This window comes from Octopus sinensis, linkage group LG11 (assembly GCF_006345805.1).
Source record: "Octopus sinensis linkage group LG11, ASM634580v1, whole genome shotgun sequence".
Taxonomy (NCBI): domain Eukaryota; kingdom Metazoa; phylum Mollusca; class Cephalopoda; order Octopoda; family Octopodidae; genus Octopus; species Octopus sinensis.
Genome location: NC_043007.1, coordinates 63,319,734 through 63,333,050, shown reverse-complemented (window position 1 = coordinate 63,333,050; position 13,317 = coordinate 63,319,734). Strand labels below are relative to the sequence as shown.

Genomic DNA, 13,317 nt, shown 5'->3' with positions numbered 1-13,317 from the left:
AAGAACAACAACACTGCTTTGATTGACATTCTCAAGATTAAGAGATGGCTACTGAATAATGTAGAAGAGCAAGTCTAGTAGAACAGGCTCTACAAGCCAATAAAACCTCCATCAGTTATACAAAACCATTCTGCCTACTACAGTGAATTATACCCATTTATAGTATGAGCATACTTACACCTGCTTATTTAGTGAAAGAAAACAAAACAAAGAGACATCTACTTTTCCATAATTTATTACTTAACATAGGCCTCCCCAGTGAGCTTCAGAAAAACTAACTACAGGAATTCTGAATGTCCACATTTATAATTTAAAAAATTGATTTTCTTATATGTTACAAAGTATTCAGTTGAATGTTTTCAGTAGTTTCAGAATTGTACTCGGAAAGAACATTAAGTATAGTTTTCAAAGACTTTAATTAACTCATATTTTTCTGTTATTTGTTAGGCCATTCCAGATGTAGTTGTTTCTTTTTATATATAATAATGGAATTTTTGTATGAAAACAAAAAATATTTTTGACTAATAAATCTCACTTAAAAACTGTTAATCAATTAATGAATTTAAATTGCAAAAGAAAGGTCTGAAATGTTTAACTCCTCTTACCAATATCAAAACCATCTAGACTTTTTTTTCAAATAGTTTAAAATATTCAAGATTTTATCAAACAATTTGAATACAAGTTGTAAAATTGTTTTCATTAGGAAAATCCTTTCTTACATATTTTGGTAATATACTCTACCATTGTGTCAGCATAGAAATGAATGATCTTGAATTGTTACTGCCTATAGGTTGGCACCACATCCTTTTAAATTCATATCAATAAAGTAACAGTAATATCTTTGTACCTAATCAATCAAATTTATCCTTTTTTTTTAGCTGCCTTATACCTAACAAAAAAAAAAACGGTTGCAAATTACTAAGAATACTTTACTACTACTATTTATTTATTCTGTTGATCATCAAAATATTGGTCTTTGGATTTACCTATGCCATCAGCATATGGAGATTCTTTATTAGGCTCCTTTTTATTGCAGTTAAATCTTGTAGTGATTACCTTTTTATCAACAGAATTTGCAAACTTCAGTGTGGGGTGTTGACAGTCTCATCTAAATATGAATGTTTTAGTAACTAAATCAATGAAAATCTATACGTGATAAAATTCCATTTTTTATATTTTGATAGTTTAAATTCTTCTGTAGATAGATATATAGCTATAAAAGTATAGGTGGATTCCTCTTCAACTTCCTTTCTGTGTAGGCGAAGTATAGACTTTTCATTAACATGTTATCCATTTGTGATAACTGTTTTAAAGCTTTTACATTCCTCTCAATGTTACACAAATGTAATGTGTTCAAATAAGAAATGTTTGACTCATAACACAAGAATGACTTAGGGTGTGACCTTATGTGAACAAGTTGCTATCAACTTAAAATTCTAGTTTGTTTTTTTAATTATATATTGACCTCTTTTTTATTCGTTGTGTATGTGTGTACATGTGCACACGTGTATCAGACATTTGCTTTGATCATTGGAAATCAGTGACCATGATTAAATAAGAAAGTTTATGAAATTAAGCGAGGATTTGATTTTTTTAATTATGTACCCCACTCCCCAACACATATGCACTTGATACAATTCCACTATATATATGCTAGCATGGAAAATGGACGCTAAACGATGATGATGATGATATATTAAGTACTTTTGTGAAAGAAAATTAAAGTACTATGTATGTAACACACATGCAAACATAATTGTTATCTGCTATATGACTTATGGCTTATTTTTGTATTGATTGGCTTTTAACATAAAATTATCTAGTGATTTAATTATTTAAAAAATATGGGTTCCTTCTTTAGAAGATAACCAATTCTTTATAAAAGAATTATATATATATAAATATAGGTATATATATAAATATATATATAGGTATATATATATGTATGTATATAACAATTGCAGCGTGGAATGTGTTTATAAAATGACTTCAGGCGTTTATACAATTTCTTCATCATTTAGTGTCCATGTTCCATATTAGCATAGACTAGACAGTTTGACAGGTTTTGATGAGCCCAAGGACTGTTGTGTATACTGCTATCTACTTTGGCATGGTTTCTATGACTGGCATGGCTTCTTAATGCCAGCCACTTTACAGCTTTTGCTAGGTGCTTTTTTTTGTGCAACCAGCAGACTACAAATTCCGAGAGAGGTGGCTTTATGCCAGGAGATGAGGGGCAGAAAAGAGGGCATAGCAGAACTGGTTCCCTGTTGTAGAGGTGCTACATAGCTGAACACACACACACACATATATATATATATATATATATATATATATATATACATATATACATATGTGTATATGCATATATGTGTATGTGTATATGCATATATGTGTATTTGTATATATATATATATATTTGTATATATATATATATATATATATATATATATGTGTGTATGTATATACACATGTATGTATATGTGTGTGTGTGCATGTATGTATATATATATATGTGTGTATGTATATATATATATATATGTGTGTATGTATATATATATATATATATGTGTATGTATATATATATATATGTGTGTATGTATATATATATATATGTGTGTATGTATATATATATATATATATGTGTATGTATATATATATATATATGTGTGTATATATATATATATATATGTGTGTATGTATATATATATATATGTGTGTGTGTGTGCATGTATATATATATGTATATGCGTGTATATATGTATATGTATATGCGTGTATATATGTATATGTATATGCGTGTATATATGTATATGTATATGCGTGTATATATGTATATGTATATGCATGTATATATGTATATATATGTGTATTTACATATATATGTGTGTGTGTATATATATATATATATATGTATATGCATATATATATTTGTATGCATGTATATAAGTATGCATATGTATATAATTTCGTGTATGCATAAACAAGTAGATTTATGCATTTTTGTATGTATATGCATATATGTGTGCATATATGTAAGTATATGTATGTATATTTATACATGTATTTGTGTGTATATGTATTATGGTTTCTTTCATATCCTATCTGTATTCTTTCTCATATGTGAATGCATTATTGCTCCTATTGTTAGCAGAAATAACATTTTGTATTGCTTTGTATTTGTTATTAACCCTTTCATTACTGTATTTATTTTGAGATGCTCTGTGCTTCTTTGAATTAATTTTTAGTATAACAAAGAATTCAGTAAAATAACTTAGTTTTCATTAAGCTAGTGTTAGGAACATAAATTGTGACTAAGGTTTGGTTTAAGATTTTCATTCAAAACTCATTAAAATAAGACATTTCTACCATAGTGCTAGAGCCAGTTCGGCTGAATTGCTATTGAAATTGTTAAGATACACAAATTGACTTAGGGACTCCATTGGCTATTGTATGATGTATGAACTACTCGGTAATCTTGTTGATATTTGCTTTCAAAACATTAGGAGCTTTGAACAGTTTATTCATGTTGTAGGTATTGAAACGAAAAGTTCTGTTGCACAAGCCTCAAATTTCAGTTTTTATGTTGATGTATTGAATGGAGAAATTGTATAGCAGAATTCTCTAACTCCATTGACAGATTCATGATGATAGTGACCCTTTAATGCTATAGATTTGACGAGATCATTGTAATGATCATTGTGACGATCATAAATATAGATATGGATTTTTTCCTCAGGCTTTTGATGTTCCTGAAGCCCCTCTATTTCTATTTGGTTCTAGAATCAAAAGAGATTATATGCACACATGTGCACACACAAACACACGTATGTGTGTGTGTGTGTGTGTATATATATATATATATATATATATATATATATATATAAACATGCATACATATTAGTAAATTTGTGATATAACTGAACCTAAACTAACTGGGATGGAATTAACATTATTGAATATGCTGGTGTGAGTGAGCTCATAAGTTAGAATGGTTGTTTCAGCATATCTACCTTGCCATCCTCCATTTTGTCTTCCGGAACCATGAGGCAGTCTGAATTGCAGGGAATTGTAAAGTTACTCCATATAAACTTACGAAAAGTAGTCACGATGTTTATACACACATGTGTGTATGTGAAGCCCTTCCCCCTCATTACAGAAGTCTGACAGTCCTACAGACGTGCTGTAACATGAAATAGATTTGCTAATCCGTTTTTAGAATGTGTGAAAGACATTTTGTTCAAATTAATTCTATTCATTCATTAAATATTCTTTTATGCAAACCACTCAATATTTATTTTTCTTTGAAGACACATTTTTTCCTAATTCAGTATGGAGAGATTTTTTTCTTCAGAATTGACGGACATTCTCTCAGTGATTTGTTTTTCTGGTTTGCCTTCTATCAGACCCTCTTGAAACATTGCTTATGTTAGTTTGATTTTTTTTTAAATATCTGCATATTATTTTCTGGAATTCTGAGTCTCCTAAACTTATCTCCAAGATGAAAGATCAACACAAACCTCAAGGTGCTAGTTGTTTTATGTTGCATCTATTTGATAAATCTAAGTTACCTGTTACCTCTTAATCACAACTAACAATAGAAATTCATGAATTTTAATTTTGGAATTGGATCTGCCTTAACTCTTTAGCATTCAAACAAGCCATACCAGGCCCAAATATTCTACCTCTTTTATGTTCAACCCAAGCAGATCTAGTCTCTCTCACTTGCCCTATAATGTCATTGTAAAAGTAAACAATCATGTTATCAAAATCTTGAAGCTATAAGATAATGTATGATTAATTCAAAACAATGTGAATAAATAATGCATTTAACTGAGTAATCTGAATGCTAGATGGTTAAAGGTTGTCTCAGTAAAGTAACATTCTTATTGATGTCTAGTTGAAAATGTTCAGCTTCTCAAGATAAAACATTTCTTTAAAATTATTTTATGAACTCATATATAGCTGTAGCATTCACATTGTTTATTTTACAAGTTTCTAATCTGCCTAATAACAATGTTGATTATTTGTCTAGTCCAACTGTTTTTATAGTTTGCAATAAAGATTCAACCCACTTCTCTCCTAAATTTACATCATGTTATGGTGTGATAAAAAAAAACCCTAATAATTAAATTGGTGGTATACAGCCTAGCCACAGGTATATCCCTTATTTTTACTTGTTTCAGTCATTAAACTGCAGCCATGCTGGAGTATTACCTTGAGGAATTTTTAATCAAACAAATTGACCCCAGTACTTTTTTTTTTTGTTATGACTATTGTTTTCCTTAGCTGAACTGCTAAATTACATAGGTATAAACTCACCGACACTAGCTGGTGGGGGACAAACATAAACACTAAGACACACACATGTAGATATATAGATAGATTGATATATGACGGGCTTCCTTCAGTTTCTGTCTTCCAAATCCACTCACACGGTTTTGGTCAACACGAAGCTGTAGTAGAAGACACTTGGCCAAGGTGCCACACTGTATGACTGAACCAGAACTATATGGTTGGGAAGCAAACTTCTTTTACCACACAGCCATGCCTGTGCCTGCAGTAATTTTTTCTTTTTTTTATCATAAAGTTGTAGGCTTAGATTTTTTAAATTTCATTATATTAAACGTATTTTCATAAACATTATATTAGGCACCAGAATATATGTCAAATTTTAAATTTATCAAATAGCCATTCACTTGCACATTAATCTAGCAAGTCAGTAATACAGTTAATCAAACAACTGAACAGCCATTGCTGAAACTGACAGAGGATCATATGTGTGTGTGTACCTTTTCATGCATATATTTATACAATTTCAGAAATAAATCTTATATATGTGTACATGCTTATACCTAAATCTCATCTAATGCATTTTTAAAAACTAAAGAATTCAAATGAGAAACTCAAGCTGGTTGAATTTCTCAATTTCAAAGAATTAACATTTTTTATTGTTTTTGTATTGATCATATGCCAATGTTTGGGCTAGTGCAAGTGTTTTCTGAATATTGATTACTACTTACTTTAGGCATGACTTTGGGTAGCAGACTGTGTTTGTGTTAAATTGTTATGTGTGTATAAATATATGGCATCACTATTTCTTCTTCATAATTCTGATATAAGTGAGTTTGGTTTAATGTTCAGTATATTGGCAGTCTATCTTACACTCTTCTTTGTTTCCATTTTCATTTTTATTGTAGTTATGTATTTTCTTGGATAAATGCAAGAATTCCTATTAGTAACTTCTTGAATTGTATAACTGTATTCTATCATTCCTGTACAGTTTGTTGATGCAAGTTACATCATGATATGATTGCAAATACACACAATTTGCACACGCAATTATATCTATAAAAATGCTGGCTCATTTATTTATTAGGAGTTTGATGTTTATAACAAAAGCTGTATTTGTAAAGCAGAAAATAAGTTGGATTGAATTATCCCTATTATTTTTACTGACTCCCTAACATAATGAAGATAATACATGTATAAGAAATCAATATTAGCATTAGCAGTGTAACACAATCCAATTTTGTATCCAAGTTTTTAATCTGAATCTATTGCATACAATAAAGTATATTGAGATCACTTCAGTTGATTATATATGATAATGGTATGATGAATTTCTGCATAATCCAATAATATTTTAAAGTATATTTGTACCTATTCAAAAGAAATCTTTTCATCAATATCAGTGGATGTTAACATCAGACATTCAACATCATTTTCCAAATATATGTAGGAAACTGAATAGGTAAATGCCAGTAATGAGAATTATATATAGTTATTTCTCACATATTTATCTTCAATACTTATATCATTAAGGAAACATTTATTTATAGGTGAGATGAAATGGAGAGTTAGGACATTTACTCTCTTATAAGATTTTGCAACTTAAGTCATTTCACCAAAAACCTATTGCTATAAGATAGTGTCTGAAGACTAGTAGTAGTAGTAGTAGTAGTAGTAGTATATTCTTAAGTATAAGATCCTTCTAAAATATAATGGAGAGAAAGTTGTTAGGTTTTTGCTTTTTCTAACAGCATTTGTTCTATTCATCCATCCATCATCTCCAACCACTATTCCTAGGGATGGGGGTGAGGGCTCTAGTGAGTAGTATCCTCAGGTTCCTCCTCCATAGAGTTATATGAGAAACAACCATTGTCACACTTTCTGCATCTATTCCAGTTGGCTCCAACATCTTATCCCTTTTTTTACTGTTAGTTGTCTATCTCTAAGCCCCTGCCCCACCCCCTGCCATTCCTCATTGTCCAGTGAGGCATGCATATTGTTTGCCACATTAACATTGCTCTGTAATGCATTTGGTAAAATAATGTGGTAGTACAGCTTCCCCACCACCACCATATTACCAAGCTCTGTTTATTGTTGATTTTCTCCACCTGCTACTCTCTTCAAGGAAGATACATAGCAGAGTGGTTAGAGTGTTCAACTCAAGATCATAATGTCAGAGGTTTCACTTCATGGACTGAGTGGTACATTGTGACCTTGAGCAAAACACTTAATTTCATATTGCTCCAGTTTACTCATCTGAAAATGGGTACCATCCAAGTACTGATGCATCTCTGTCTACTCCAATTGTCACATTCTGGATAGGAGAGTCAAAAGTGTATTTATGTCTGCTCACACCTACATAGGCACCTAAAACAGTTAGCAAAAGCATGGTACTTATTATGAAGCCATAGTCATTTGTATATGATGACTGGCTCTTTTTCTTAACTTTCTTCAAATGCATACACTTCAGCTAAATTACTGGTCTATCACAGTTATTGTAATAAAGCTAAGGTTACCCTACATATGATTAATGACACTCTTTCTTTCTTGAAGTGTTTCTTCTGTCTACTGAATATTCAATTTTTCAGCTATAAGTAGACATGTAAGATCCCTAGCCAGCACTAAACTGGCATCTGAATGCTATAACTTAGTTATTGAAGTTGTTGAACCTTAATGTTTCAAAAGCCAATTTTGTAAGAAATTTTCAAGTAAGACATAGTCCTACAAAGTCGCTTTTGAAATACTCTGGAGATATCATCATCATCATCATCATCATCATCGTTTAACGTCCGTTTTCCGCGCTAGCACGGGTTGGACGGTTTCGACCGGGGTCTGGGGAGCTAGGGACTGCCCCAGGCTCCAGTCTAGTCTGGCAGTGTTTCTACAGCTGGATGCCCTTCCTAACGCCAACCACTCCGCGAGTGTAGTGGGTGTTTTTTACGTGCCACCTGCACAGGTGCCAGAGGGGTCTGGCATCGGCCACGTTCGGATGGTGCTTTTTATGTGGGGGGGGGGGTGCAGAAATATATGGGGAGCACCAGTGGGGAGGGGTGGTTCAGAGAAATGATGACAGGTTCTAGGCAAGTAGAACGTAGGATATCAAGAGAGGGGTAATGCATGGTGAAATAGCGTATTGAAGAGGGGGGTTCGAAGAGTAGACACCTATAATGGTGGTGGGAGAAGTGACATCCGGTATAGATGGAGCAAAAATATAGAGATATCCGGTATTGGTGGTGGGGGTGGGCAAGGGCGGGTGCACCGGGAATATGCGAAGGTCGAACTGACGGGCTGGCTTAAAAATGCTCTTAGCAATGGAAGGGGGGAAAGGAAGAGGGGGGATGGCAGACAACGTAAAAGAGGGAGAGAGAGAAGGGAATAGTGGAACCCCGCGAAAATGGGCCGCCATTGAAAAAAACCCCTGTATGGAGAAATAATATGCAATACGAGGCGAAGCTGAAAATAGTAATAATAATAATAATAATAAGCAAACTTTCGACCGAGGATCAAAGGGACAATACTAATACTAATAATAGTAATAATAATAATAAATAATAAACAGCTCAACCACAACATTAGATTAGAAAGACTCTTATCTTGGGAACATTTCGTTCTTCGGCCTGACACGGGAATATGCGAAGGTTGAACTGACGGGCTGGCTTAAAAATGCTCTTAGCAATGGAAGGGGGAAAGGAAGAGGGGGGATGGCAGACAACGTAAAAGAGGGAGAGAGAGAAGGGAATAGTGGAACCCCGCGAAAATGGGCCGCCATTGAAAAAAACCCCTGTATGGAGAAATAATATGCAATACGAGGCGAAGCTGAAAATAGTAATAATAATAATAATAATAATAATAAGCAAACTTTCGACCGAGGATCAAAGGGACAATACTAATACTAATAATAGTAATAATAATAATAAATAATAAACAGCTCTTACTTGAAAATATTCATTTAGTTTTTCAGAAAGATTTTAATAATATAAAGAACAAAATCATGTAGTTCTCACTGTAATTCAAAACCAGGTTATAAATTTACATTTGGTTTCTGACAAATTATTTAAGGTTTTCTTTTCATATTTATATCATTTGATGATCTGTAATATTGCCAGATTTGAAATACATTTGCTGGGGTCTATTTTTTCCAAGTATTTTACCCCTTATCTTTATGCTATTTTGTTTTTATTGTTTCTTTTTAACCAAAGAGAAAAGATTATGCATACAACATACAACGTTTTTGATAAAACAAACAAAAAGGATGATTTGATCAGATTAATGTTAAAAATTTCAATTGTTGAAGACAATAGTAATTGACAAACATCAACTGCTAAATTATTTATTCCTCATTACTAAATTACTTGGCTTTCTTATTTTTCACTAAAGTGGCCTAACATAACTTATAGGAAATTATAGAGTAATTTTTGTCACTGATAAAGGCATTTTTTTAATATTCAGATATTTTTTTATTATTAAAAGAAAAATTGTTTTCCATTATTTTGCATGTACTGAATTCTAATGATTCATTTTTCTCATAGCAAAGAAATTATATGAAATCTTGATCAGTATACTTTAATCATTATATTTTGTCTATTTTTTTAAACCATCATACAACTTCTATTTTCTCTCTTGAAAGAAAGTAAAAGAAAAAAGCATTCAGTACCTCAAATTTCAAGCTATTTCCAAGTACATTTCACTTATTTCAATAAATTCAAAATTTTTCAGTAGACATTTGTTTCCTTTCAGGATTTGGTAAATGAGAAGATTCAGATGCAACAGCTTCTGAATGAACGAGAGAAACTTGGTCAAGAACTGGAACAGATTGGTCTCAAGAGAGAAGAGCTAATGAAGAATCATGAATCAGATGAAAGGTATTCTTCCCCTGATCATCAAAATAAAAAAATATTTCTTGCTAACTTCTCTGTTGCCACCTCCTCCCCTCCTCTACTTCCTTCCTCTTTCAACCTGATGCATTACAAATGATGGCCACCAAATAAGAGGATCTTGCTGGAAGATACTAAATAGAAATACCAAACATAATCTCTGTATAAACCAGATAGGAGTGATATCAATGCTTTCAGTTTTGTTAATGTGGGTTCTATACTTTTCTGACTGAAATAGGTATCTCCAGAATGAGATAGCCAATGTAGATGCTATTCTAGATGAAGGTAAATGAAGATATAATAGTAAACCTTACAAAGGAATACTTTTTCCAATTAATATTGTTTAGTTGACAGTGACTTTCCTAAAATAGCATTTTAAAGAAAATTTAGCATACCAAGATATATTAGTACCTTCTATCAAACATCCTTGGCTATAAAATACTATTAATCTTAATGTGGGAATATGACTGTTGTTATCCAGCATATGATCATGATTTTCTGCTCATTTCCATCCTAATGCTGGCATGAACTACATAGTTTTCCACAATTTTGTATTAACTGCTCTGTAAAGTGGATGTGTAAGCTTTCTGCTAAGATGACTAAGGTGTAAGAAGTGTTTTGTTGGTTGATGCAATTCAGTGCCTCACTCTTGCACTCATTGCCTGTCCAGTAGCTTAATCACATCCCTCATAACTTAATACAATGTTATTGCCCTTTTCATTCTAGAGAGCACTGATAGCAGTTGTCACCAGAACATAAAAATTTCAGTTTTGAAATGATAATCTTTAGATCTAAAGTTTAAAAATCTATGTTATCATGATAAATTATTTTGGCTTCAATTTTTGGAGGTTGGCATCTAAAGAGTATATTACTGCTGCTTATAATGTTTTGAAGAAAAATCAACAAAAGTTGAACCTAGGGGAATCTTAAATTCTGTCCTCAATTAGGTTTTTTTTTTTTTAAAAAAAAAGAATAAAAACTTTTATCCAGTCATCTGCTATTCACAACAATTTCTTCATCCTAATAATAATAATCCTTTCTACTAAAGGCACAAGGCCTGAAATTTGAGAAGAGGAGGTAGTCGATTACATTGACCCCAGTGTTCAACTGGTACTTATTTCATCGACCCTGAAAGCATGAAAGGCAAAGTCAACCTCAGCTGAATTTGAACTCAGAACATAAAGACGGGAGAAACACTGCTAAGCATTTTGCCCAGCATGCTAATGATTCTGCTAGTTTGCTGCTTTTGTTCTAATAATAATAATAAATAACTTGCTGGACCCATGAAAACTTTACAGAAAATATAAAAATTGTAAACATTTGTAAATTGTGTGCTGGTGCTATGAGAAATGTTTCTATATTGTGACAGTTACAGAATATAGAAAGAAGTGTAAAACCAATAACTATATAATCCAACCAAAATATCAGTCATACAAACATAAACAGAATTACTATTTAGCCTTAAAATACATTGTACATATTAAAAGAACATTCTTGGTTTAGTGGTACAGAACGTTCTTCTGGTATTCTTTTATTCTTTCAGTCATTTGACTGTAGCCATGCTGGAGCACTGTTCTTTAGTCTAAGAAATCGACCCCTGGACTTATTCCCTGTAAGCCTGGTGCTTATTCAATCAGTCTCTTCTGCCAAACATCTAAGTTACAGGGACACAAACACACCAACATTGGTTGTCAAGCAATGGTGGTGGTGGGGACAAACACACACACATAAATATACACACACACACACACACACACACACACACACACACACATATATATATATATCACAGGTTTCTTTTAGTTTCTGTCTATGAAATCCACCCACGAGGCTTTAGTCAGCCCGAGGCTATAATAGAAAACATTCTTTAAAGTATAGAGTTGAATTTCATATAGCCACCTGTTGGCAACATTTCTCTCCCACCCATTTTTTAGGGGGTATTACCCATTTTTCTCAGCTCTTTTCACAGCTATACCCCATTCAAAATTTGCATTAGTTTCTGTATGAAAAAGAAAGGAAGGGAGTGGGGCTTGTTTGTAGTTTGTAGAAGAAATGTTAAATGTGCCTGAAAAAGAACATGGTCTTTCCCCAAAACTAAAAGATAAGCAGAACTATGAAAGAAGGTGAATAAGTACTGGGAGTGGGGAAAAGAAGAGAGTGGGAAAAGAACAGTCGATCATTTTAGAACCCCCAGAATGAAAACGTAAACAACTGAAAGACTTTCCCACTATTCGTTACTAAAAGTCTTTCTCTCTTCTTCATTGTTGAAAGTAAAGAAGCTAGAAAAGATCAACCGTATTTCAGTCTAATTATCATTTTAAATGAGTGACGCTTTCCTTTCTCTGTCTATATAGCTTCACTCCTTTTTTCTATGGTTAAGAGAGTGAAGGTGCATGGCTCAATGGTTAGGGGTATTCGACCCACAATCATAAAGTCGTGAATGAGTATGATTCCCGGTGGTGTGCTATGTTCTTGAACAAGGTACTGTACTTAACCTTGCTGCAGTCCACTCAGCTGGCAAAAATGAGTTGTAGCTGTAATTCAAAGGGACCAGCCTTGTCACATTCTGTGTGAGACTGAATCTCCCTGAGAACTACATTATGATATGCACGTCTGTGGTGTACTCAGCCACATGCGCATTAATTTTATGAGCAGACTGTTCCGTTGATCAGATAAACAGGAACCTCATCGTTGTAACCGACAGAGTACTATTTTTTCAAAGGAGTGGAAAAAAAGGAAATGTTCCATATCATAAGGCAAAAATATGTGTTTAGTATAAGCAGTGAAAGCTAAGACTAAATAATTGCTATTCTGTCGTAGTGACTTTGCACTGGACTCAAGCTCAGTTTGATTACAACAGCCTGTGCATTGGTGTTTATCTGGGGGCTTGGTCTCAAGATCAGTGAAACCCACAAATGCCACTGTTAGGACTGGATTAATACCCATAGGGACCTTCACAACTAAAAAGATTTTCCTGCCTCTATATAGGATCTTTTTTCATTTTCTTCTGACCACTTGAAGGTTTATCTTGCTCCAGCCTACTCAGCTGGCCAAAATGAGTTGTAGCCGTAATTGAAAGGAGCCAGCCTTGTCATATTCTGTGTGAGGTTGAATCTCCCTGAGAACTATATTAATAGTATGCATGTCTGTG

General features: G+C 32.9%; 1 protein-coding gene across 13 annotated transcripts in view; it reads left to right on the top strand.

Annotated features, from left to right (window-relative positions):
- The window catches only part of LOC115217556 (girdin), a 180,609-nt gene that overhangs the window by 118,602 nt on the left and 48,690 nt on the right, over window positions 1-13,317 (top strand). For all 13 annotated transcript variants that reach the window (XM_036507587.1, XM_036507585.1, XM_036507583.1 and 10 more), the window contains one exon: window positions 10,030-10,154. In XM_036507587.1, the coding sequence (XP_036363480.1) occupies window positions 10,030-10,154 (125 nt within the window). The remainder of the gene's footprint in view (window positions 1-10,029; window positions 10,155-13,317) is intronic.